The 23840-nt window shown below is 43.6% G+C and overlaps 1 protein-coding gene across 1 annotated transcript in view; it reads left to right on the forward strand.

The window, feature by feature from the left end:
* The window catches only part of LCP1 (lymphocyte cytosolic protein 1), an 81510-nt gene that overhangs the window by 50312 nt on the left and 7358 nt on the right, over nt 1–23840 (forward strand). The window contains exons 9-14 of the mRNA XM_075532521.1: nt 2616–2711; nt 4400–4595; nt 11662–11740; nt 12824–12938; nt 15870–16003; nt 22998–23121. Of these exons, the coding sequence (XP_075388636.1) occupies nt 2616–2711; nt 4400–4595; nt 11662–11740; nt 12824–12938; nt 15870–16003; nt 22998–23121 (744 nt within the window). The remainder of the gene's footprint in view (nt 1–2615; nt 2712–4399; nt 4596–11661; nt 11741–12823; nt 12939–15869; nt 16004–22997; nt 23122–23840) is intronic.

The raw sequence follows: 23840 nt of genomic DNA on the forward strand, positions 1-23840 counted from the left end.
GAGGTGGGGCAGGGACTGAGAAATAGATGGAGAACAGAGAATGGGTTCCTTTGTTATACAGATGAACCAATGCATTGTTATTAACCAAAGCCCCCAATTTACATTAGAGTTTACTGTGTTGTACATAGTTTTAGAGGTTTTGGCAAATGCATATTTCCATGGATCTGCTGTCAGAGGAGTGTGTCAAATACCACACTAGCCTAAACCTAAACTCACCACCATCAAGTCAATTCCAATCCACGGCCACCCTTTTGAGAAGGAAATACCCAGTTGGGTTTCCAAGGCTGTAAATCTTTATGGGAGTGAATAGCCTCATCCTTCTCCCTAGTAGCAAGTGGTGGGTTTGAAGTACTGACCTTCTGGTTAGCAGCCCAACTTTAACCCACTCTGCCACCGTGTTAAACATAGAGGAAATTGTGAGGAGGGAGAAGAGAGTATAGATATGCTTTTTACCTATATGTTTTTGGTAAAATTCAACTGCTCTCTCTTTTTTAAGGCAATATATATGTTTAATACCAGTACAAAGCAGGGACCAAGCAGCAATGATGATTCTGGAACCCCCGTGCAATGGGCACGTGCAAAGCCCCTAGACAACACCACAGAGATCTAGGGGGGAGGGGAGGAGAGGGGATGGGAGGGGAGGAGAGGGGAAGGTTGGAGGAGGCATGCTCCATGGTTGGCAAGTCTATGAAGTTGCACGGTAAGGTGAAAGGAGACGGCTGTGTGCATTCACCAACCGGTGGATGAAAATAGAAAGCATCTATCTTGGGAACAGGAAGGAAGGTCAAGAAGCATTTCCTAAGAGCACAGGAGGTGCAAGAAAAGTTTTTTATTTATCTCTCTCCTGAAAATGAAGGAAATGCTTTCTAAAGAGTAATAAGAATCGGAAGAATGGTGCGTGAGCCTCCCAGCTGAACCAGGCTTCTGTTCCGTGAGGAACATCTTCACCCTGCCAAGCCAGGCAGACCCAGTGGCTTTTAAGACTTGGGGTCCCCCAATCACAGTGTTAATTGAGAGGGAAGCTTCCAGATGGAAGGCCCTCTTTCCTTAAGGCCACACTAACAACCCCAGAGTCACTCAGCTACCAGTTTTCGGTGGTTAGGAACATCTTCTAATACCACCCGCCACGTTCAGGCTTACCAGGTGCTGGACACAATGGTCTCCACTCATTGGCCAACCCAGTTTAAATTCAGTTGTAAACCCTGTGTTCCAGAATTAGGCTGCCTGGCCTGTGCCTTAAGCATACCTGACTGCCGATCACTAAAAGGCTGCCTACTGTTTTCATAGTCATCAGTTGGACTTGGGAAAGCATCCTGCCTGGGTGAGCAACTGGCCAGCTGAGCACTTAGCCAGTGGGGGAGGGGGGTGTCTGTTCTCTGGGAGCAGCTCCTCCTGGCTGAAGTCAGTGCTGTAAGGTGGGGGCCAGCACACTGGGGACAACAGACAACACCCAGCTACCCTCGAGGTGATTCTGCCTTGTGTCACCCCAATGGGTCAGAGCAGAACTAAGCACCACAGAAGCCAGATGCACGCACAGCATCCTGGGAGGGGCCCTTAAACACAGTGGCGGCAGAGGTGTTTGACAGCAGACCGGAGAATATTGTGCCGGGAGAGGAGAGAAGGGCTTTTTAGGGGTCCGCTGAAATGAGGTTCCTCTCCGAGGAAAGGAGGTGGTAGGCAGATTGTATTTGTGCTTCCTACCTGCATGGAACTCCCATGGAGTTGAAAATGAGGATGACAACAAGGGAGAGGAGTGGCTTAGAATGGAGAGCGATGGAACTGGGTTTTCCCAGAAGCAGCTTCAGTGGCTCATGCTCTCTCCCCTTGGCTCTTTGGTGGGTGGTCAGGGCTCTATGTCCCTGGTTTGATACAGGAACCAATCGATCACTGATGTTTCCATCATCAAGATGCCTTTAAATGATTTAAATAAGTTACCTGAAATCGTGCATGGTTTCATTGCAAGACGATACATTTGTAGTTCTGCGGTGATGATTCTGAGAATTCTTTGTCTTACTTCCAGAAGCTAAGAAAACTTAGAAATTCAATACCTAAATCCAGTCTTCTCTGACTAAATTTAGACCTTTTGCCTAGTCTCTGGATAAACATTAAAGGCACTAATCATCTAATTGCTTTCCTTTTATATAAAGATTGCCTGTTAATGCTTCAACCTTCTGTCTTGTAAAGCTTTATTTTTCTTTGACAGATAAATGCATTTTAAAACTCTGCCTTAAACTTCTGCTTTCTTTTTCTATCACCTCTTTCCTTTCTTTCTTATTAACTCTTAGCTGACTGACTCCCACAGCTGTATATATTTTTTCTGTATATAATCTAATACATGCAAATTAATTGTTTTCTTCCCTATCTGTGTCTTTGGGCTTCCTTTTGTGTATGTCCTGTATTTTTAATTGTTTCCTTTTAAAATGAGAACCTAATCTGTTATGCAAACAGACCACTGGAAAATTCAAATTAGTGAGCCAGCTTTGTTAATTAAGTGACATTCATGAATGATAGTCAAGGGAGAAATGAAGGATGTTGGCTTTGGGGGAAATTACTGTCATGCTAAGTATGTCATTAGCTGCACCATTTTGAAATTGTAATTTCTTAATTTCTCACAGGACTCCAAAGCTTATTACCACCTGCTTGAGCAGGTGGCTCCGAAAGGCAATGAAGAAGGTATTCCGGCTGTCGTCATTGACATGTCAGGACTCAGGGTAAGCACGTCCCCAGGTTGCATTTAGATCACGGAAACTGCCTTGCGGAGTTAGGCATTCCTTCACTCGGCATGACTTGGACTGTACCTGTTAAGCCCCTCAGTTTGGGATACCGGTGTTTCAGCATTGAATCTGGGGGTGGGAGGGGAAACCATATGGAAAGGAAGAAACTCACTTCAAATAAATACCATCCACCATGCTAGACATTTCTCCACATGTCCCATATTTTAATAATCTCAATGGCACCAAGAGAGGAACCTGGGTCATGCGGCGATTACGGGCTGGCTGCTCACCCCAAGATCGGCAGTTCAAAACCACCAGGTTCTCCTTGAGAGAAAGATGGGGATTTCTATTCCCATAGCTCCCAGGGGCAGCTCTCACGTGTCCTAGAGGGGCGCTGAGTCAGCATGGACCGGATGGCAGTGAGGTGAGCTTTTTGGCACAGCACCATGAAGAGCCCTGACTGGTGCAAATGGCTTATGATTAGCTGCTAACCTAAAGGTTGGTGATTCAAACACACCCTATTGCTCCTGCTAATCTGCATCCAAAATTGATTACAATCAAGAAAACCCTGCCGAGTCGTTTTACTTGGTAACATATGCTGTGTGTGTAGGGCGGTGGGGGATTGCTAAGAGTCGGAATCAACTTGATGGCAAAAGATTATTTTTGTTTTGCTTTAGTACAGCATCAAGAAATACTATTGTTTCCCTTTTTAAGGAACAGAATATTATCTCTGGGAACAGGATATTTAGACAAATAAATAAATTCTCATTTTGGAGGGGGGTGGGGCAACTGGCCCAGAAGGCTTCCATACTTCTCATCTACCCAAGATCACATGATGGGGAACTGGCAGCGCCAAGGCTGCCACGCTCCCAAATAGAGCAGTCTGCATCGTCATCTCTTGTTGCTGCATTCCTTCTCTGGGCCAAGTACTGTGTTAGACCCACACTGGCTCTAGCCTTTGTAGACATCACTAAGGAGGTATTTATTAGTCACTCTGTTTTAGAGGTGATTAAAGGAAAGACCAGAGAAGCTAAGGATTAGCGCCTGGCCCCAGAGCAAGAGGGAAGTATATAAAAGATTTACACCTAAGATGACACCAGCAGGCACCCACACATCTGTCAGTGGAGGCTTAAAGGTTGCTGTGATGGGGAACAGATTTCTGCAGATCTGACATACATCCTGTCACACATGTGGAAGAAAGTCAGTACAATCACTTCTGGAAACTAGCCAGTGGAACATTGTCTGACCCACACCTGATACTGGAAACTAGCCAGTGAAACATTGTCTGACCCACACCTGGGTCCAAGCCCAGGCCCAGGCAGGGTTTTGTTCCGTTGTGAACAGTATTGTCATGAGTCTACTCCAGCTCTAGGCAGCTGACAACAGTAAGGGCTCACCTTAGAGCAGTGGTTCTCAACCTTCCTAATGCCTCGACCCTTTAATACAGTTCCTCATGTGGTGGTGACCACCCCCCCCCCCAACCATAAAATTATGTTTGTTGCTACTTCATAACTGTAATTTTGCTACTGTTAGGAATCAGGTGATCCCTGTGAAAGGGTCGTTAGACAACCCCAAAGGGGTCGCGACCCACAGGTTGAGAACTGCCGCCTTAGAGAAACTCTATGAGGCCTAGTAAAGTTCCTGCTGTCTTTCATGGTATACTTATTGACCTTGACCCACTGCAGGAGAAGGATGACATCCAGAGGGCAGAGTGTATGCTGCTCCAGGCAGAGAAGCTGGGCTGTCGCCAGTTTGTCACAGCCGTTGATGTGGTCCGAGGAAACCCCAAGCTGAACTTGGCCTTCATTGCCAACCTTTTCAACAGATACCCTGCCCTGCACAAGCCAGAGAACCAGGACATCGACTGGGGGGCTCTCGAAGGTAACTGGTTGCTGAAGATGTTAGAACAAGTCCTCCCAACTCTAATTTAATGGCAGTTCAAAATCACTTCAAGGCAAATACAAACCCCTCACGTTTCGGGAAAGGTTGGGAGTCAGTCATAAATTCTCTGGTATACTACAAGGGGAACATACATTAATCAAGTCCATTACAGCCGAGCAGGAATAATTAAATGCCATTACCTTGCATCCATTATACATAGGCATCATCCATTATCAGAATTAAATGTTTTAAGGGAGACAATGCATTTAATTGTTGGGTGAAGTAAATCTTCAGTCTCTATATGATCATTTATGTGCTTCATGGATTCAGTGTTAATTCCTGGAGGCAAGCAATGGCAGCTACTCATCATCTACAAATGATTGTTTGACTTACACTAGCAAATGTTTCCTGGGGGGGGGGGTTTGGCTTCCTTTTGTTTGCTTTGTTTAGATTTGGGGAAAACAGGGTGGTATTTCGAGGAAGCATTCCTTACAAAAGTGTTTTTTGGGGAATGACCCATAAAAGCATACAGTCTTGGGCGTTTCTAACAGGCACATGTGCCAGGGATGTTTACTTTTCTTGCTTCCCTCCGTTACAGGCTAGCCCCAATGTTGGGAAAGGAAAATAATATGCAAATTCGGTCAAAACAGATCTGAAGTCCTGGTTTGTCCTTGTCCGGTGTTGCTTTAGTCCAGCCAGTTATAGAGTACCAGTCCATGTTCCAACGGGGGTGCCTTGTATCCCTTGAGAAATCAAAGCCGGGATCTGTGTTTTTGGTGAATTACACAGGGGCTTCTCCAGCCCTTCAGTCACCCACTCCCAGCTGCTGTGGGACAGCCCTACTTGGAAACTTTACTCTCATTTGAAATTCAACGTATGCAAAACAGAAGTAGTGGTACAACCAGGAATGAGCACTAAGATGTTAACCAAAAGGTTTGCAGTTTAAACCACCCAATGGCTCGGAGGAAGAAAAATCTGGCATTCTGCTTCTATAAGAATGACAGCTTAGGAGCTGCTCTGTTACACGGTGAGCTCACTCACTGACTCCCATTGAGTCCTCACCGACTCACGTCATGGTACACATGGCTAATGCACTCTCTCTGCTGAAGTCTACCCAGAGCTGCCTCCAGATGGCACCCAGCTACCACTAGGGACCACCCTTAGCAGGATGACTGAAAAAGGTCCTGCGTGTGTAGAGAAAAATGTAGAACAAAATTCAGAAATCATGAAAAAGATGAGACTTCCTGGTCTGGTAGAGACTGGTGGGGCTCACATGACCATAGCCCTCTGCACTACCATTCAATTAATCCAACTCAGTAGAACTAGAGGATAGGGTGGAACTGCCCCTCTGGGTTTTTTTTTTTAACATTTTATTAGGGGCTCATACAGCTCTTATCACAGTCCATACATATACATACATCAATTGTATAAAGCACATATGTACATTCTTTGCCCTAATCATTTTCTTTTCTTTCTTTCTTTTTTTTTTTTTCCCTTGCCCCTCTGGGTTTTTTATGGAAGCAAAAAACCGCATCTTTCTTCCAAGTCACGATGAGATGTTTAAAAAAATAAAAAAGAATTAAGGAAGCTTAAATGTGAGAAGGAGACCTGGGGGGATAGTGGGTTATAAGTTAGGCTGTGAATTGCAGGATTAGCAGTTCAAACTCACCAGCCACTCCAAGGAAGAAAAATGAGGCTATTTTTGTAAAAAATAAACAAACAAAAAAACAGCCTCAGAAATCCTCTATAGAGTCCTTCCGCATCAGAACTGACCTAATAGCAATGGGCAGGGTCACACGGAAGAGTTCTAAAGGAAGAGTCTCATCACACATAGGTACAACAATGCCTCGGAAGAAATGCCTGGCAACCTACTTCTGGAAAATCAGCCATATGAACCCCGTGGAGCTCTACTCTGATACACGTGGTGCCATAATGAGTTGTAATCAACTCGTTTTTATTGCCTCCCCTTCATCATTCATCCAACCCTATCTCTTCAGCTCTCCAGAAATTCTCCTTCCCCATCACCCTGACCATTTTTCCTTTAGTTATGTAGATCATGGGTTCCATGTGATTTCCACTCCACCCTTCTACCTAGTAAATCGGCAAATAATAAGCATTCTTCCTTCACCGTGTCGTGTCGTTGACATTGTTGTTCCCCCTTTCTTCTCCCCTGGACTCTCATGGCCTCACACCAATTATTCCCATTGGGTCTCAGGGGCCTGCTCCTCACTCATCAACTGTTTGAATGGCCACAGCACCAGTGCCAAAGGCGCTCCCCTCTGCTTGTTGAATTTCTATTCAGGCCACCTTCTAAGCATTCTGCCCATGGCTTTAGGCATGCCACAATGTGGCTTTCGTCATACCCGTGCCCAGCTCACAATTGTACTAAAATAATCGCAAGAACCTAAGTGAATGACATTATCTAATATACGAAGAATAACATCTGCTTCCTGGCATTCACAGAGCCTGAGTGCTGGGTTCAGGCTCTGGAGAGCCTTGTCTCTGTGTACTGGATGGCATAGGGCTCTGGCACATCAATTCTCAACTTCCTTAAGAAACACCTGTCCTACTGTTCCCTTTGCGTTCACATTTACACAGTGTCCTACCTCCACCCCTTGCCATACCCCCTAAATTATCTCTTAATTTCTCTTTCTCACTGTCATCAAGTTGATTCTGACTCACAACGACTTTATAAAATATAATTGTACTTTCCCTTGAGATTTCTGAAACTGTAAATCTTTGGGGAGTAGATAGCCTCATTTTCTCCTTCCCTCAGCACAGGTGATGGGTTTGAACCACTGGCCTTGTGCAGCCCACTACTCCACCATGACTGGATGGTTCCTCTTTACTGTCCAGATTTCACTTCCTCTTTAAGGTAAAGAGCAAATCCTACTCCTTCCAAAGGGAACCCACGCTGCTCTTTCCCCCCGGGACATAATAGTTAAGCACCCAGCTGCTAAATGATCGGCAAGAGGTTCGAACCCACCCAGCTGCTCTGTGGAAGGAAGATCTGGTCATTTGCTCCCATAAGTATTAAAGCCTAGGAAACCTCATGGGGCGGTTCAACTCTGTCACATGGATTGTTAGGAATCAGAATTGACTTGATGATTCCACACAACAACAGTTGCAAGACTGGAGGTTGAGGTCCACCAGAGGTGTGCTGGAAGAAATGCCTGGAGATCAACTTCTCCATGAAAAACCAGCCCTGAAAATCCCATGGAGCACAATTATACTCTGGCACCTATGAGTCCCCATGAGTCCGGTTGAGGACATGGTAACTGGTTTCACAGGTATCCTTTCTCCTGCTTCAACTCAAGTATCAAATGTATGTTTGAATCATGGGCCTCTAGTTGATCTCTAATAGTTTGGTGCCTTGAATCCTTTTTATCCAGAAAGCATGTAAGCTTGTGAAGACAATTTTGGACAATTTCCCCACACTGGATCCTACTATATAATACTCATAATCATCATAGAAACACTTGTTGACCTGGGAAAAAAAGGGTGTGTGTACATAGACTAGCAGCCCCATCTAGATTCATTAGGGTTTATTTTGTTATTGTTGTGGGCTGTTAGGTCAACTCCAACCGAGAGTAACCCCATAGGACAAAGTAGCACTGTCTCATAGGATTTCAAATACTGTAAACTTAAGCAAAGGAGTCCTGGGTGCCATAGTGCTTACATGCTGGGCTGTGATCCACATGGTTGGCAGTTCAAAATCACCATCAGCTCTTTGGGAGAAATACTGGGCTTTCTATTCCTGTACCTGGCTACAGTCTTGGAAAAGCACATGGAGTCAGCATTGACTCAATGGCAGCTAGTTGTTTTTTGGAAATTTCAGCAGATCAGCTGATCTTTTCTCCCAGTGGGTGACTAACAGGTTCCAACTGCCAGACTTCGCATTAGCCAAATGCTTAACCATTGCGCCACCAGGCTTTATTTTGTTTAACTTTAAAAAAATTCTATTATCACTTTTTGATGACCTCTTCAGTTGAATTTTTAAACATTGGGCCGATAGCTCAAAAGTTGCTGGTTCAAACCCACCAGAAACCCAGAGAAAGAAAGATGAGGCTGTCTGTTCCCATACAGCCTTGGAAACCCTGTGAGTTGGAATTGGGTGACTTGGTAGTGGGTTGGGTGTTTTGATTTTCAGTTGAACTTAAGAAGTCCTGGTAATTAAGCATTCAACTAGTACCTGAAAGTTTGGAGGCTTCAGTTTACCCCAAGGGACCTCAAAAGAAATACTATGTGGTCTATTTTTTTTTAACATACTCTCCCTCTAGGTGGGTTAGTGCCCCTACCCCCTGCCTGTTTCTCTCTCCCGTTCCCCTCTCTTTGTGTTGGAACAAATGTACCTCCTTGGGTTTGGTCTGAATTCCAGTCGACTGGCTGTACCTCAACCCATATAATGTGAGATAAGTGGCTTTTCTTCTGTACCTACTGTGCTGATTATACTTACCTCAGGGGACGCATGTTCTACTTGTCCTTTAGTGATTGACTAACTTCGCTTAGCATAATTTCCTCCAATTCTTCCCATGAAATGATGTGCTTCATGTAATCATCAGTGCTTTTTAGTGATGCATAGTACTCTATTGTGTGTATGTACCAGAGTTTTCTAATCCACTCATCTATCGATAGAAATTTAGGTTGTTTCCAATTTGGGGGGATTGACTTGCTCTGCAATAAACATTTGGAGCACAGACTACTGGCCGTGGTTTATTTCTTACCTCTTCTGGGTATATGCCCAGTAGAGGGATAGCTGGGTCATAGGGTAGCTCAATTTCCATTTGGTTTAAATATTTCCGCAGAGGCTGTATATATCTACACAACCACCAGCAGTGGAGAGTTCCTATCTCGCCATATCCCCTCCAACATTTGTTGCTCTCTGATTTTCTGATTTGTGCTATGCTCAAGGGGGTTAGATGGTATCTCATGGTTGTTTTAATTTGCATTTCCCTGTTGGCTATTGATCAGCAGCATTTTCTCATATGTTTATTGGCTATTCGGGTCTCCTCCCTTGTGAAACGTCTTTTCAGGTCTTTTGCCCACTTCCGCAGGGGGTTAACTGGTTTCCACTTTTTGCAGGCTAGGAAGGTATTGTAGATTTTAGTAATAAGCCCTTTGTCTGTTGTGTCATTGCTGAAAATCTTCTCCCAGTCTGTGGGTTCTCTTGTTATTCTCTTGGTGACGTCTTTTTATCTTTAGGATATCCCACTTGTCAATTTCAGGTTCAGTTGTATACCCTTCCCTATTGCAGTTAGCCTATGTACTCCCTGAGCCAAGGTTCTTAAGTTTGTCTGGATTCCTTCATTGATGGTCCTGATAGCTTGGGTTTTACTTCTAGGTCTGTGATTCACCTTGAGTTTGTTCATGTGCATGGGGTGAAGTGAGTATCTTGTTTCATTTTTCTATAGCTGGATATCTAGTGTTTCTATCACCACTTGTTAAAAAGGGCAGCCACCTCCCACCTGATGCTTTGGGGGCCCTTGTCGAAGATCAGTTGTCTATATGCTGATGGTTTTATTTCTGGGTTTTCTGTTCTGTCCCATTGGTCTGAGTATCTGTCATAACAATACCACAATGTTGTGACCACTGTGGCTGTGTAGTAGGTGTTAATGTCAGGTAAAGTGAGCCCTCTGACTTTGTCGTTCTTCTTGAGGAGTTCTTTGCTAATTCTGGGATTCCTCCCTCTCCATATGAAATTGGTGATCAGTTTTACCAATTCTTTAAATAAGGTTGTTATTATTTGAATCAGGATAGCATTAAATTTACATAGTGCCTTGGGTAAGACTGATACCTTTATTATATTGAGTCTTCCAATCCATGACCATGGGAATATTCTTCCATATGTTGAGGTCATTTTTGGTTTCCTGTAGTAGGGTCCTGTAGTTTTCCTTGTATGATCTTTTGAGTTTTTTGGTTCAGTATATCCCTAGATATTTCAATTTGTTCTCAGCTATTGTGAAGGGTACTGTCTTCTTGATCTCCTCTTCCATGGTATTGTCTGATGTATATAGCAAGCCAATAGACTTCTGTTTGTTGATCTTGTATCCTGCCACTCTTCCATATTCCTCTTTCACTGTCAGTGGAGCTTTTGCAATTTTCTTTTCTTTTAATCATTTTATTGGGGGCTCATACAACTCTTATCACAATCCATACATACATCAATTGTGTAAAGCACATTTGTACATTCATTACCCTCATCATTCTCAAAACATTTGCTCTCCACTTAAGCCCCTGGCATCAGCTCCTCATTTTCCCCCTCCCTCCCAGCTCCTCCCTCCCTCATGAACCATTGATCATTTATAAATTATTATTTTGTCATATCTTACACTGTCTGACATCTACCTTCACCCATTTTTTTGTTGTCTGTCCCCCAGGGAGGAGGTTCTATGGAGATCCCTGTAATCGGTTCCCTATTTCTACCCCACCTCGATTTTCAATGTATAGAATAATGCCATCTGCAAATAGTGATCGTTTTACCTTCTCCTTTCCTAGTTGGACACCTTTAATGTCCTTCCACTGTCTTATGTTGTTAGCCAGGACCTGCAGTACGACGTTGAATAGAAGTGGGGACTTGGGGCATCCTTGTCTTGTCCCCTTTTTCAGTGGGATTGTTTTCAGCTCTTCTCCATTGACTATGATGTTGGCTGTTGGCTTTTCATAGAAAGCTTGTATATTCTTGAGGAATTTTCCTTCCACATCTTATCTTCTTGAGTGTCTTAATTAGGAAATAGTGTCGGGTGTGTCAAATGCTTTTCCTTCGCGTATCAATATTATCATGTGATTCTTATCCTTTTTCTCATCAATGCAGTGTACAATAGTGATGGATTTTCAGATGTTAAACCATCTCTGCATCCCTGGAATGAATCCCGTCCAATCATGTTTTATATTCTTTCATGTGGTCTACTTTTGAAAAATCACTGATGGAAAACTTTATGTCACACATAGGATGACTGTGAGTCAGAACAAACTCGACAGCACTTTCTTTGCATGTAGTTAAGCTGTGCCCCTCGAGATTGGCATCCTATTTAGGTACCTGAAAAATACCTGGTCTTTATTCATTTAGGTGAGACGAGGGAGGAGCGGACATTCAGGAACTGGATGAACTCCTTGGGAGTGAACCCTCGAGTCAACCATTTGTACAGGTAAGAATATCTGGAGTCTCATCCTTTATGTGAGACACCAAGACCTTAGGATTCCACAGGACTCCAAAATACCACTGTGATACGCAATCCTCATCACAAAGATGGCTGTACCTTGTTGAGAAGGGAAAACGGTGGGTGTTGGCTGTTCACCTGAGACACTCACTTCCATACACTGCCCTCACCATGGGTGGAACATAAAGTCACATTTGAATGAAATGACAAGCTGACTAAAATGTAAAAATCTAAGTGATCAAACCAGTAAAGCCAAATTTGCAGTTGTTAAGTATCTTCCTATCCCTGGGTTTCACAGGTGTACTTGCTCCTCTTTCAACTCAAATATCAAGTCTATCTCTCTGGATCTTAGGCCTCAAGCTTGCATGATCTCTAATTGTTTGATGCCTTGAAATCCTATTTTACCCAGAAAGCATGTGAACTTGTGAAGACAGTTTTGAACAGTTTGAACAATTTCCCCACACAGGATGCTATACTAGTAGATATCACAGAATGGGGTGGCACCAACAGAATGGGGTGGCACCAGCAGGTTAGACACTTGGCTGCTAACCAGTTGGGCTGTTCAAGGACACCCAAAGGTGCCTCAGAAGAAAATCCTGGTGATCTATTTCTAAAATATAAGCCATTGAAAATCTATGGAGCACAATTTTACTCTAACTTAATGGGTCACAATGAGTCTTTTTTGTCTCTCCTTTTTTTTGGGCATTGTTTTTAATCGTTTTAGGGGCTCATACAACTCTTATAACAATCCATACATCACAATGAGTCTTAATTCATTTAAAAGCAGCTGTTTTGTTTATCTGTTTTTGCTACTTGTTACTACCATATTCCTTTTCCTGGAGGGAGCATGTCTTGGTGAAGGGGCATAGGCAGTCACACCTTGGCAGACCTTGGTATGTGCCTCAGTTCCCTAACCGTGAGTCACAGTTTCTTCCTTTCTAAAGATACTGTCACTGATAACAGTTGTGAACATGTCTTGGGTTAATGCATACAGACGTACCTGGCCCACTGCAAGCAAGCCAATCACAAAGGGCGGATTTCTGAGCATTGTTTGTGTTTGTTCTTGTTCAGTGACTTATCAGACGCCCTGGTCATCTTCCAGCTCTATGAAAAGATCAAAGTCCCTGTTGACTGGAACAGAGTGAACAAGCCACCTTACCCCAAGCTGGGGGGCAATATGAAAAAGGTAAGCCACGCCTGATCTTTGAATAGGCTGGTGAAGCCATAAGCCCGCCAGGCTCATACGGTGAACTCTTTATTCGGAGACCAAACTTAGATAAAGAATGTTTATTCAGATATTACTTTGGAGCACAGCATTTAGAAACCTGGGTAGTTTTAGTAGAGTAAGTCCACAGTTTCAGTTGCTCTCTGTTAGAGTTCTGTGTTGAATGTCTGAAAACATTATAAAGTGAAACTTCAAATTAAGATAATTAGAGCACAGGTACAAGTGCGCTCGATATAATTGACTTGTGGAGTATTATAATATCTTTAAGAGCCCCCCCCCAATGATTTTTTAAAAGATAATTAGAGTTGGAAAATATCACACTGATTTAGGTGCACAGTTGATTATTGTAATTGCCGTCTCTAACTTGTACAATTGTAAAAAGTTTAACTGGCAAAAGTTGTGGCCCAAAGCAGACAATCTAAATAGGATCTGCTAGGGCTGATTGCATGGAACCAAATAGCGCATGGAATTTGTGTCCTTAGCTTAGAGGGGTAGGTAGGCTCATGGTATCATGGGACATCTAGTTAATTGGGCTAATTGTGGGTTTAGTGCTTATTATTGTTTTGTGTTAGTCAGGGTTGACTAGAAAAACAAATTCATAAACACTCATATGTGTATAAGAAAGAGCTTTATATAAAAGAACAATTGTATATTGAGAAAACATCCCAGCCCAGTCCAGATCAAGTCCCTAAGTCCAATATTACCCCACATGTCTGCTCCTAGTCCACAAATACCTCTTTAGACTCAAGCAGCACATGCAATGATGCTGAATGCAGGAAGATCACAGGCCAGTGGGTAGAAGGTCTTGTGGATCCAGTGGATGTGCAAGTATCTCAGTGCTGGCACCGGTTTCCACATGTCTCCTCCAGCTCTCGGAGTGTCTCAACAGCAGGAAAGGGAAGGCAGAGAGACTTGACCTGGCCTCCAGTGAGCTATTTATCTCCATCAAGCCTCCAGATGAGGTCATCACACTGCGACCTGATTGACAGGCTAGACTCTACCCCTTCGCTCATGTTGACAGGAGATTGTGTAACTGCCACCGTGCTTCTCTCCTACCTCCTAGTTCACTGTATAGTGCCTGGGGTCTTTCAAGAGGCCATCCAAGGTACAGCAATTGGTCTCTATTATCATGGAACAACACAAGAAGGAGAGTCAGGAAGAGGAGGTGGATATTGAATGTGTGGCTACTTGCCTCTATTAATTACTGCTTCCTTTGTCATAAGACCAGAAGAATTAAGTGGTGTCCAGCTACCATTGCTAAACATTCTTATCAAAGATTCATAGAAGAATCCTGATCAGAAAGGAGGAAATTCAGAACAGAACTCCAAATGCTTATGGACTCCGGATTTGGTGAAGCCTTGGAGGGAGCCCCTGAAACTATTGCCCTGAGAAGTCTTTAACCTTAAACCAAAAATAACCCCTGCAGTCATCTTACCTAGTAAAAAAGATCTGCCCTGAGTATTATGCTCTTTAAAGAACTACGCATATGGGATCAGAGTGGCACCGGTCACTGGAAGGATGAGATAGGATCCTTCAGGTGCAGTGAGTCTGTGTTCATGAGGAAGGAGCAGCTTTGAAAAGGGTATGAGGATGTTGTCCAGTGAAAGATTGTGGCAATGCCATTGGGGGCTCATACAACTCTTATCACAAGCCATCCATCCATCCATGTGACAAGCACATTTGTACATATGTTGCCATCATCATTCTCAAACATTTCTTTCTACTTGAGCTCTCGGTATCCGCTCCTCATTTTCCCCCTCCCTCCCCAACCCGCCTTCCCTCATAAGCCCTTGATCATTTATAAATTATTATTTTGTTATGTCTTACACTGACCGATGTCTCCCTTCACCCACCTTTCTGTTGTCCATCCCCCTGGGAGGGGGTCATATTTAGATCATTGTGATTGGTTCCTCCTTTCCCCCCCCCACCTTCCCCTTCCCCTCCTGGCATGGCTACTTGCAATATTGGTCCTGAGGAGTATATCTGTCCTGGATTCCCTGTGTTTCCAGCTCTTATCTGTACCCATGTACATGCTCTGGTCTAGTCGGATTTGTAAGGTCATGATAGTGGGGTCATGATAGTGGGTGGGAGGAAGCATTAAAGAACTAGAGGGAAGTTTCCCATCCTTGATGTTCGTGGGACATGTTGGCAGAGCAGCAGTAGGACTGGCACGGCCACTGCTTAGCATTACTTGTCTCTGCGATGTTTCATGATCTCTTTATGTATCATTCCTGCCCCACATGTCAGATATAGGATGGGGAATGTACATTTTCCATACTGTGATCTGTGAATGGAGACATCTTAGGAGAACTACAGCTAGGTAACAGGGGGAGTCTCTATTTCTGTAGCGTGGTATAGCTATGAGAATGTTTATAATCAGAGGTAGCGAAATGTTTAAATGCTAGATCCAAACCGTGCCTTAGAAGAAGAGTCTAGCAATTTGCTTCCCAAAATTCACAGCCTTGAAAAGCTCTAGGGTACACTCCAGGCCCCGGTGTGATGACGGGGCACATTCCAGGCCCTGGTGTGATGACAGGGTACATTCCAGGCCCCGGTGTGATGACGGGGTACATTCCAGGCCCCGGTGTGATGACAGGGTACATTCCAGGCCCCGGTGTGATGCAGCCATAAAAATATTTATAATGTTGAAGTCACTTTGGTTTTGCACACAGAGAATGGTCTGAATATTTTTGGTAGAATGAGGTGTTTTATTTAAGGACAGATAGAAAATCCTTTAACCACGTAACTTAGAATCGAAGAGCCAGGAGAAACTGAGAGATCTGACCATACATGCCTCATGTTGTGTCTTTATTTTTGTTATCTTATTTTACGTGGCTTTTATCATCATAGAGGTAATGGCGTGACATTGTCTTGTTTTGTGCTTGTTACCAGTTGGAGAATTGTAACTACGCAGTAGAACTGGGGAAGAATCAAGCCAAGTTCTCCCTGGTTGGCATTGCCGGGCAAGATCTCAATGAAGGAAAGCGCACTCTAACATTGGCTTTAATTTGGCAGCTCATGAGAAGGTAAGGAAATTCATGGGACTCGGTTATGGCCTGTATTATTTATCTGAAGATCTTCAGAAATGGGCTTGAATCTAGTAATGGTACATTTTAAACAAAATATAGTAAACACGGAACTATTATCTTCCTTTATTTTGCTTTTGTTTTTCTCCCTTAACTTCTATCAGTTCTTGTTTCAGGTATTTTGAAACTGTGTTAGTAGGCTCGTTGACATTTTAAATTGCTACATCTCTTAATGAATGATCCCTTCATCTTTGTGAGAGGACCCTTGTGCGAATGGTGTGGGGGTAGGTGTCTCACGTCCTCTGACTATATATACCAGGGGCAAGGAGAATCAAACTCAATGCCAGCCCAAGGATAATTCCTGAGGCCAAGGTCAGACATGCCTCCACTCTTTCTTCTTTTGCTAATTCTAACACTAGGTGTTGTCTCCCCCGCCCCCTAAAAAGCACACAAACACCAAAATCAGTGCCATCAAGTCAATTCAACCTCATAGTGACCCTGCTGGACACAGTGGAACTGCCCCTGAGATCTTCCAAGACAGTAGCCTCATCTGGGTGTGATAATTCATTACAATGGCTACACAAGACTCACTGTCCATACTCACAATTAGGAAAAAGAACAGATTATAATTCAGGCTCAGAAGCGCTCAGAATACAGTTCTCCTAGGCAGGACAGTCTCTTTTTCAGTTGTGCCCAGTGGCATGGCTCTGCCCTGCTCTGGCCGTGTTACAGAGCTCTTTCAGGGTTGGCTATAAATGCCCTCAAAGACCCCTACTCAGTCTCAGCCCTAAAGAACGCAGCTCTAGCTCCATGGGTCTGCAAACCTAACTACCCCAATCAAGTGTCTACATTCACCTGACTCTACGTGCCAATCTCCTGCTCCACAAACACTCACTTTTACTTGCTCCACGGGCCAGGAAGCCTGCTCTGCCCCTCGATTCCACTGTCACTTCTCTGGCGTGACAGCTTTCTGTCTCTGAACCAAGGAGGCTCAATATACAAGGATCTCAGAGTCCATTCCTCTTTCCTCATTCTTAATAGCAATGAGATCTCGCACCCCCACCCACCACCCCTGGGTTATTGAGATGGTTCACACCCAGCATGATGCCAAGATCAACCAATCCCACATTAGAGTTACAAGTTTTTACACAATTAATCTGTTAACAGTCATTCCACAACTGCATAACTCCTGTCAACATCTCCGCCCACTTTCTCTTACTCCGACTTATCAGGAAAAAGTGATTTGGTGGGAGTTACCAAGACCATGGCTAGAAGAGCCATGTCAAGTAATTCATTCTACCACAGCCTTCTTTTTGCTTGATAATTGTCTTTTCTCTAAAATATGCTGGGTCTGATCTTATGATAATAACTTGTTTTTGATTTAATGTAGTATAGCATCTCTTTTTTCATCCCTTGGTATCAATAGCTGTTGCTTATCTTTTAAAGAGGAGCCTCAGGGGTGCTGTCAGGTAAGTGTTGGATTGCTAACCACCAGGCCATAAGTTCAAAACCACCCGCTGATGTTTTGCAGAAAGATGAGGCTATCTGCTCCCATAAAGATCAATAGCCTCCGAAACACGATGCAAGGTCACCATGGGTTGAAAATGACTACGGCATTGGGCTTAATTTATTGGTTTATGTTTTACAGAGACTGTTAGGGTACTTCATCCATGTTAACTAGATATCCGTCTAGTATTATTTTCCTGCTACTTGAAATACTTCTGTTAATTCTCTTACTTTCATATATTTGAAGAAGTCTTCCTTTCATTTTTTATTACGGAAGATATTTTCTCTTGTTCTGGAGTCTAGGCTGATATGTTTTCTTTCAGTATTTACAGCTATTATTCCACTATCTTCTGGAATGTCTTGCTTCCAGCGAGAGCCCTGTTGTCATTCTTAACCTCTGTTCCTCTGTTATGTTACCTTCCTTTCCTCTGGCTGCTTTCAAACTTGTCTCTTTATCATTGGTTTGAAGTCATTTGATTATGATGTGCCTGAGTGTTTCCTTGGCAGGACTTGTTGGTTTTTGATCTAAGGACTTTTCGTTTTTATCAAATTTGGGGGCATTGCTGGCCGTTATTTTTCAAGTATGTCTTCTGCAGCTCCCTCTTCATCTCGGAGGCACCCCTGGATCTCTTGAGGTTGTTCTGAGTCTTATTTATTATATGCTCTGTTCATTGTGCCCTTCTGGCTTGTCTTTTCCATGTTTCATTCTGCGAAATTTGTATGGCTGTGTCTTCAAATTCACTGATTTATTCTTACACAATGTCTAGCCCTCCATTAATCCCGCCAGTGTATATATTTACCCCAGACATTTTACAGTAAAGCCCGTGAAAGCCAGAACCTGTGTAAAGCATAAATCTGCCAGAGAAGGAAAAAGTAAATATTTTCCACTAATATAAACAAAAGAAGATGGTAAGGCTGAACCCTGTCAAAGACAGAACATGCAAGACCCCGAAAGCAAGGCGGCCCTGTTACGTTCTGGCTCTGACAAGTGTCATGGATAGAAATGGACTTGTATCTTTTCTTTACATTTCCCAAATCTCCCCACCCCCTCTGTTTTCTTGAACATGTATGTGGAGCCCTGGTGGTATTGTTACATTCTGCACTGCTAACAATCAGTGAGATTCGCGGTTTGAAACCACCAGCATTTCTCCAAGAGAGAAAGACGAGGCTTTCTAGCCCCATAGCGAGTTCCAGTCTTGGAAACCAGAGAAGCCGTTCTACCCTGCCTTTTAGGGTCACCGGGAGTCCGAATCGACTCCATGGCAATGAGTTCTGTTTTATTCAGTTTTGTTTTGTTCTTAAACATATAGACTATAGCTAAAAGAGCAACTATTTCTGGGTCTGTTTCAATTCATTGATTTTCGTCATCCTCATTTTCCTGCTGCTTTGGGCGTCGGCTAATTCTTAAATTTTATGTCAGGCTTTGTGAACTTTGCCTTGAAGGCCTACTTTTAATTACTACCTAATTTGTAATCCACTTCCTGTTGATTTTCCCTCTTACTATCGAGTAAATGCTCTTCTGAGTACTTTACTCCAGTACCCCAGTACTGTGGGTTTTTCTACTTGGACTGGGTCTCAGTGAGCTCCCAAGACTGAGCTGCCTGTCCATTCCTGCCGGTTCTTTCCCAGCTACTGGCAATTTCTTCATGTATATGCACTGAACCAGCCTCAGCTGAACACAGGAGAGGGACCCCTGCAGGTCCCAGACTCTCTTGTCTGGTGTGACTGTCTCACTCACCCCAGCTCTCTCCTCACCAGTGGACCCAGGTCACCGCGCCCACCTCCTCTTCTTCAACTCCGACCCGTCACCTCTCAGGGGCTCTCGTGATCTCTAGGGAGATGTGTTAGGGCCCACTTTCCTTGTTTTCCTGGGTTCACATACCACTACTCAGTGCTCCCTTTTGTTCAATGTCTAAAAACCATTGTTTCTTATGGTTTTTGTTGTTGTTCTTATTGTTTGTTTACATGTACAAGAATAGATCTGGTCTGTTGTGGCCAGAAGCTAAATACCCTGCTACATCTTCAGTAGATAACTGTAGATACCTTTTGAAGCAAAGCATAAACTTCAGAGAGCTGTCTGAAGTGATTTGTTGGCCTGAGCTGCCCTGCTGCTGTGTTTGCAGTTGCAATGGAAATCACGGGCTCACGGTCACCCTGGTTCAGAAGAATGAGGCCCAGTCCTGGGCCATGTTCACAAGGGTTGTTCAGCTGGGGTTCACTGGTGTAGCCGCTGTGTATTTTGAGGGCCTTCAAATTTAAGGGAGGCCATCTTCCAGCTCCATGTTGAACTATATTTGTTGTTTTCTTTAACTACATGTTTCAGAGATGAAATTTTTTTTGGAACATTATGCTTCAATGATAAGAATCTCAGCCTAACTCTGTTCTGCTTTGAATTTCATGGCATTGGAAAAGCACCTTATAGTATGAACCCTGTTCAGAAGTTTTACAGAAATGTGTCCAGGAGTCATACTTTATCTGATAAAGTATCATATACAACCAGGAAATTACATCGGTCCACTCATATGTAGACTTTTTTCAATAAACGTTGAGTTTTTTTTGGTGGGGGCAATGTGCAGCAATTTGGAAAAACTGCATGCATAGCTAGAAATATTGAAAAATTGTTTTAAAAGTTAGGTATGACATATGTCATAAAAATTAGATATGAATGCATAAAGTATACACAGAGACTAGCCTATTTTAGGTTTTGCTACTATTAAATATACCACCAATCTATTAATAAAGAGTTAAAGTTTATCAAAAGTTACATACCTATACATAGATTGTGTATAGTGCCATTCAAAGTCGTCAGAAATGTAAACAAAGATACAGTGTTACATCCCAATTGCTTAGAACGCACAGTAGTACACACAGTAGTCCTACTGTGATCATTTTGGCATCACTTCCGGTTGCTATTGCCATGAGCTCAAGGGTTGCATGTATACACTTAACACACTGTGTGGCACCAATCACTTTTGAGTGTGTCGTTTGTGTCTCCCTGGTAAATTGCACATGCCAGCAATAAGTACTCACTCTCTGTTGTTGCCTAGTTTTCACTTGGTTTACTGTGACCCCATAAACCTGCTCCAATCAGGGACCCAGAGAGTGCCACTACGTCTGCTGGGCGAGCTCCCGCGAGGCAGACTTGTACAGATAAGACAGCGGCCAGGCGTCTATAGGATTGTTGAAGAAGAAGAAATGACTGCTAGTGCCCAGATGCCACCCGCAGGGATTTTTTGGTTTGCCTCCACACAGTCACGGTGCCACCACGTTGACAGCCAGGTCTTGCAGGATTTGATTTCAGTGGATCGCACACACGTGCTAATTTAGCCATTTATCTGGGCAGTAAAGAGCATGCCATTCCCCTCTCCCCCATGAACAAATGAGAGCTGTGTGCACAAACCTCCCTTTCCCAGTCAGTAACTGGGAAATTGTTCTCTGGTTTGAAAGCTAGCAATTTTGTGTGTGTGTGTGTGTGTGTGTGTGTGTGTGTGTGTGTGTGTGAGAGAGAGAGAGAGAGAGAGAGAGAGAGAGAATTTGGAACAAAGACATGAAATGAATAAGTTGAGGGCAGACAGCAATAATAGATAGATTCAAGGAAGCCAACAGTCTAGCAATTGTGTGTGTGTGTGTGTGTGTGTGTGTGAATTTGGAGACAAAGACCTGAAATGAATACGTTGACGGAAGACAGCAATAATAGGGAGAGTCATGCAGACCAACAGTCTGAGGAAGGCAAATATATGCATGGAGGCCTCCAAAATCAGGCACGTTTGGGGGTGAGGAGAGGGAGGGATGGTCCTTGAAAACAGCACGCCCCACTAGGTTTTTCGCTCTACACAAAATGTTAAAAACAAAAACAAAAAATCTAGTAGCGTTGGAAGGCAGGAAAGCAAGCAGTTTAGCCCCTCTCCTGCCAGCACACCCACAGCTCCCCAATGCTGTTTGGTGGAATGAAGATCTGGAATTTGTACCCAGCACCAGGCTATTCTATTTCAACAGAGGATTCCCAGCACAGCGATTTCGCAAAGGCCAGTGAAATGGGGAACCTGTTTGGAGGGTTCCATGTAATGGCACAGTGTCCCCCCCAAATGTTCAACAATGTGGCCTCACTGTCTCAGATGGACAATTCTACATCGATGAGTATACCTCACTGCCATCGAGCTGATTGGGACTCATAGTAACCCTTTAGGGCAGAGTAGAACTGCCCCTGTGGGTTTATACAATGACGGGAACTTTCTCCAGGGATAGAAAACCTCATCCTTCTCTCTCAAATGAGCTGACGGGTTTGAATGACTGACGTTGGAGCCCCAGGAATCACCAACTAGGCTACCAGATCTCCTAAATGAATTCCGTTTAATGTGTTGATTCTAAATTCAGAGGAGTAATTGCCTAGTGAATTGTGTAAAGTTCCAGAAATTCTATTGTTTATCTTTGTACAAATGAGTAGCTCATTTTCAACCCCGACATTTCACTTGAGGGACCGAAAAGGTAACTTTGTGTTCACCCGCGGGCAGCGTCAGGAGCCCTGGTGGTGCTGTTGGTCAGCAGGATTTGGGGGCAAAGGAAGGTAGCGGAAGTCAATTTCCTCCCCATCTACCACAATGGGAAGGCACTTTGCCCTCAAGGAAGCAAAGCATTGCTCCCATATTAGGGATTAGAGTGGTGGGGCTGCAGCAGAGGGGATGGAGGCTAACACCAGATGATCTAAACGAAGCCCCAGACTACCAGAGGAGAGGGGCCTTTCCTCAGAAGTCAGCCTTGTCAGGAGAGCTTCAATCACAAGATCTTTGAGTTTCCGTTAGAAAAGCTCGCCCTGGCATCCACACTGGTACAAGGTCTTCCTTGTACAACTTGACACCTCTCGCCAGCTGAGCCACAAAGTCAACACACCTGTCTGCTTGGTATCCTTTATTTTTTTTAACTTTCTTGTCTGTCTTCTTTCAGAATGGAGTAGTTCTAGGTCAGTGGTAATTCTACTCTGCTCAAAGGGATTTTGGCCTCAAAGCATCTTCTGCATGTAGGCTTCCCATCAAGCTCAATACTCATCATTCTAGGTATCTGAAGTGCTTACTATCTTCAGGCCAAAGTTGATGATTGATGATTTCTCTGACTTGTCCTAGCATGTTGGCTTATAGTTGATATACAAGAAATTCTTTTATACGCCCCTGTATTATTTTGGACTATTTGCAGCTTCCTAACATTCCATTGTTAGGACTCCTTTCGCCGATTCACGTTGTTTCCTTTCATGTCTTCCATGCTGTCATCTTGAACAGAGCAACGACCGTCCTTAGAAGTTGTTTGCTGTACAGTAAATACAGAGACCATAATGCTGCCTTCTCAAGTTATTTTTTACACCATGTGGTTGTGTGTTTTTGTTTCGTTTTCCCCTCACATGGGGTCTGCACTATGTTCTGTAGCACACTAGGTCCCTTCCTCTTACATTGAATTCGGTAGCAATTTTATGCCAGAAATCATTCTTGGTTTCGTTCAGGTACACTTTGAATATGCTCGAGGACATCGGCGATGGACAGAAGGTCAACGACGACATTATCGTCAACTGGGTGAATGAAACACTGAAGGAAGCAGGGAAAAATTCATCCATCTCCAGTTTCAAGGTAACCTTTCAAGTCTTCGGTGAGAGGCCCTCGGACCGTACACTATCTTGATAGTCTGTACTACATTGTATAGTGACCTTCAATGGGAGGTACTTGAGGCCCCCCTGCCCATTTGCATTTTACTCGAATATCCCAGGATTAGTTTGATATTCATACGCCATGTCATCAACAGATTTCTTGAACTCCACTTCCTGCCATCACAATGAATAATAAGGTTGTCATTTTGTATGCCCCATTTCCAACACTGTTCTTGCAGAGCATAAAATAATGATTTGGGTTTCTAACAGTACCCACATTTTGTAAATGGTGAAAAAGCATTTTTCCTTTTTTAAAATATTTCTTTAAAAAATCATTTTATTGGGGCTCATACAACTCTCATCACAATCCATATATACGTCCATTGTGTCAAGCACATTTGTACATTCGTTGCCATCACCATTCTCAAAACATATGCTTTCTACTTGAACCCCTGGTATCAGCTCCTCATTTTTCTGCTTCCCCCTCCGTCATCAACCCTTGATAATTTATAAATTATTATTCTTTTGTCATTTCTTACACCGTCCAACATCTTCCTTCACCCACTTTTCTATTGTCTGTCCCCCATGGAGTATGTTATATGTAGATCCTTGTAATCAGTTCACCCTTTCCACCCCATTTTCCCTCCACCCTCCCAGTATCGCCACTCTCACCACTGGTCCTGAAGGGATCATCCGTCCTGA

Source organism: Tenrec ecaudatus, chromosome 15 (assembly GCF_050624435.1).
Source record: "Tenrec ecaudatus isolate mTenEca1 chromosome 15, mTenEca1.hap1, whole genome shotgun sequence".
In the NCBI taxonomy this organism is placed as follows: domain Eukaryota; kingdom Metazoa; phylum Chordata; class Mammalia; order Afrosoricida; family Tenrecidae; genus Tenrec; species Tenrec ecaudatus.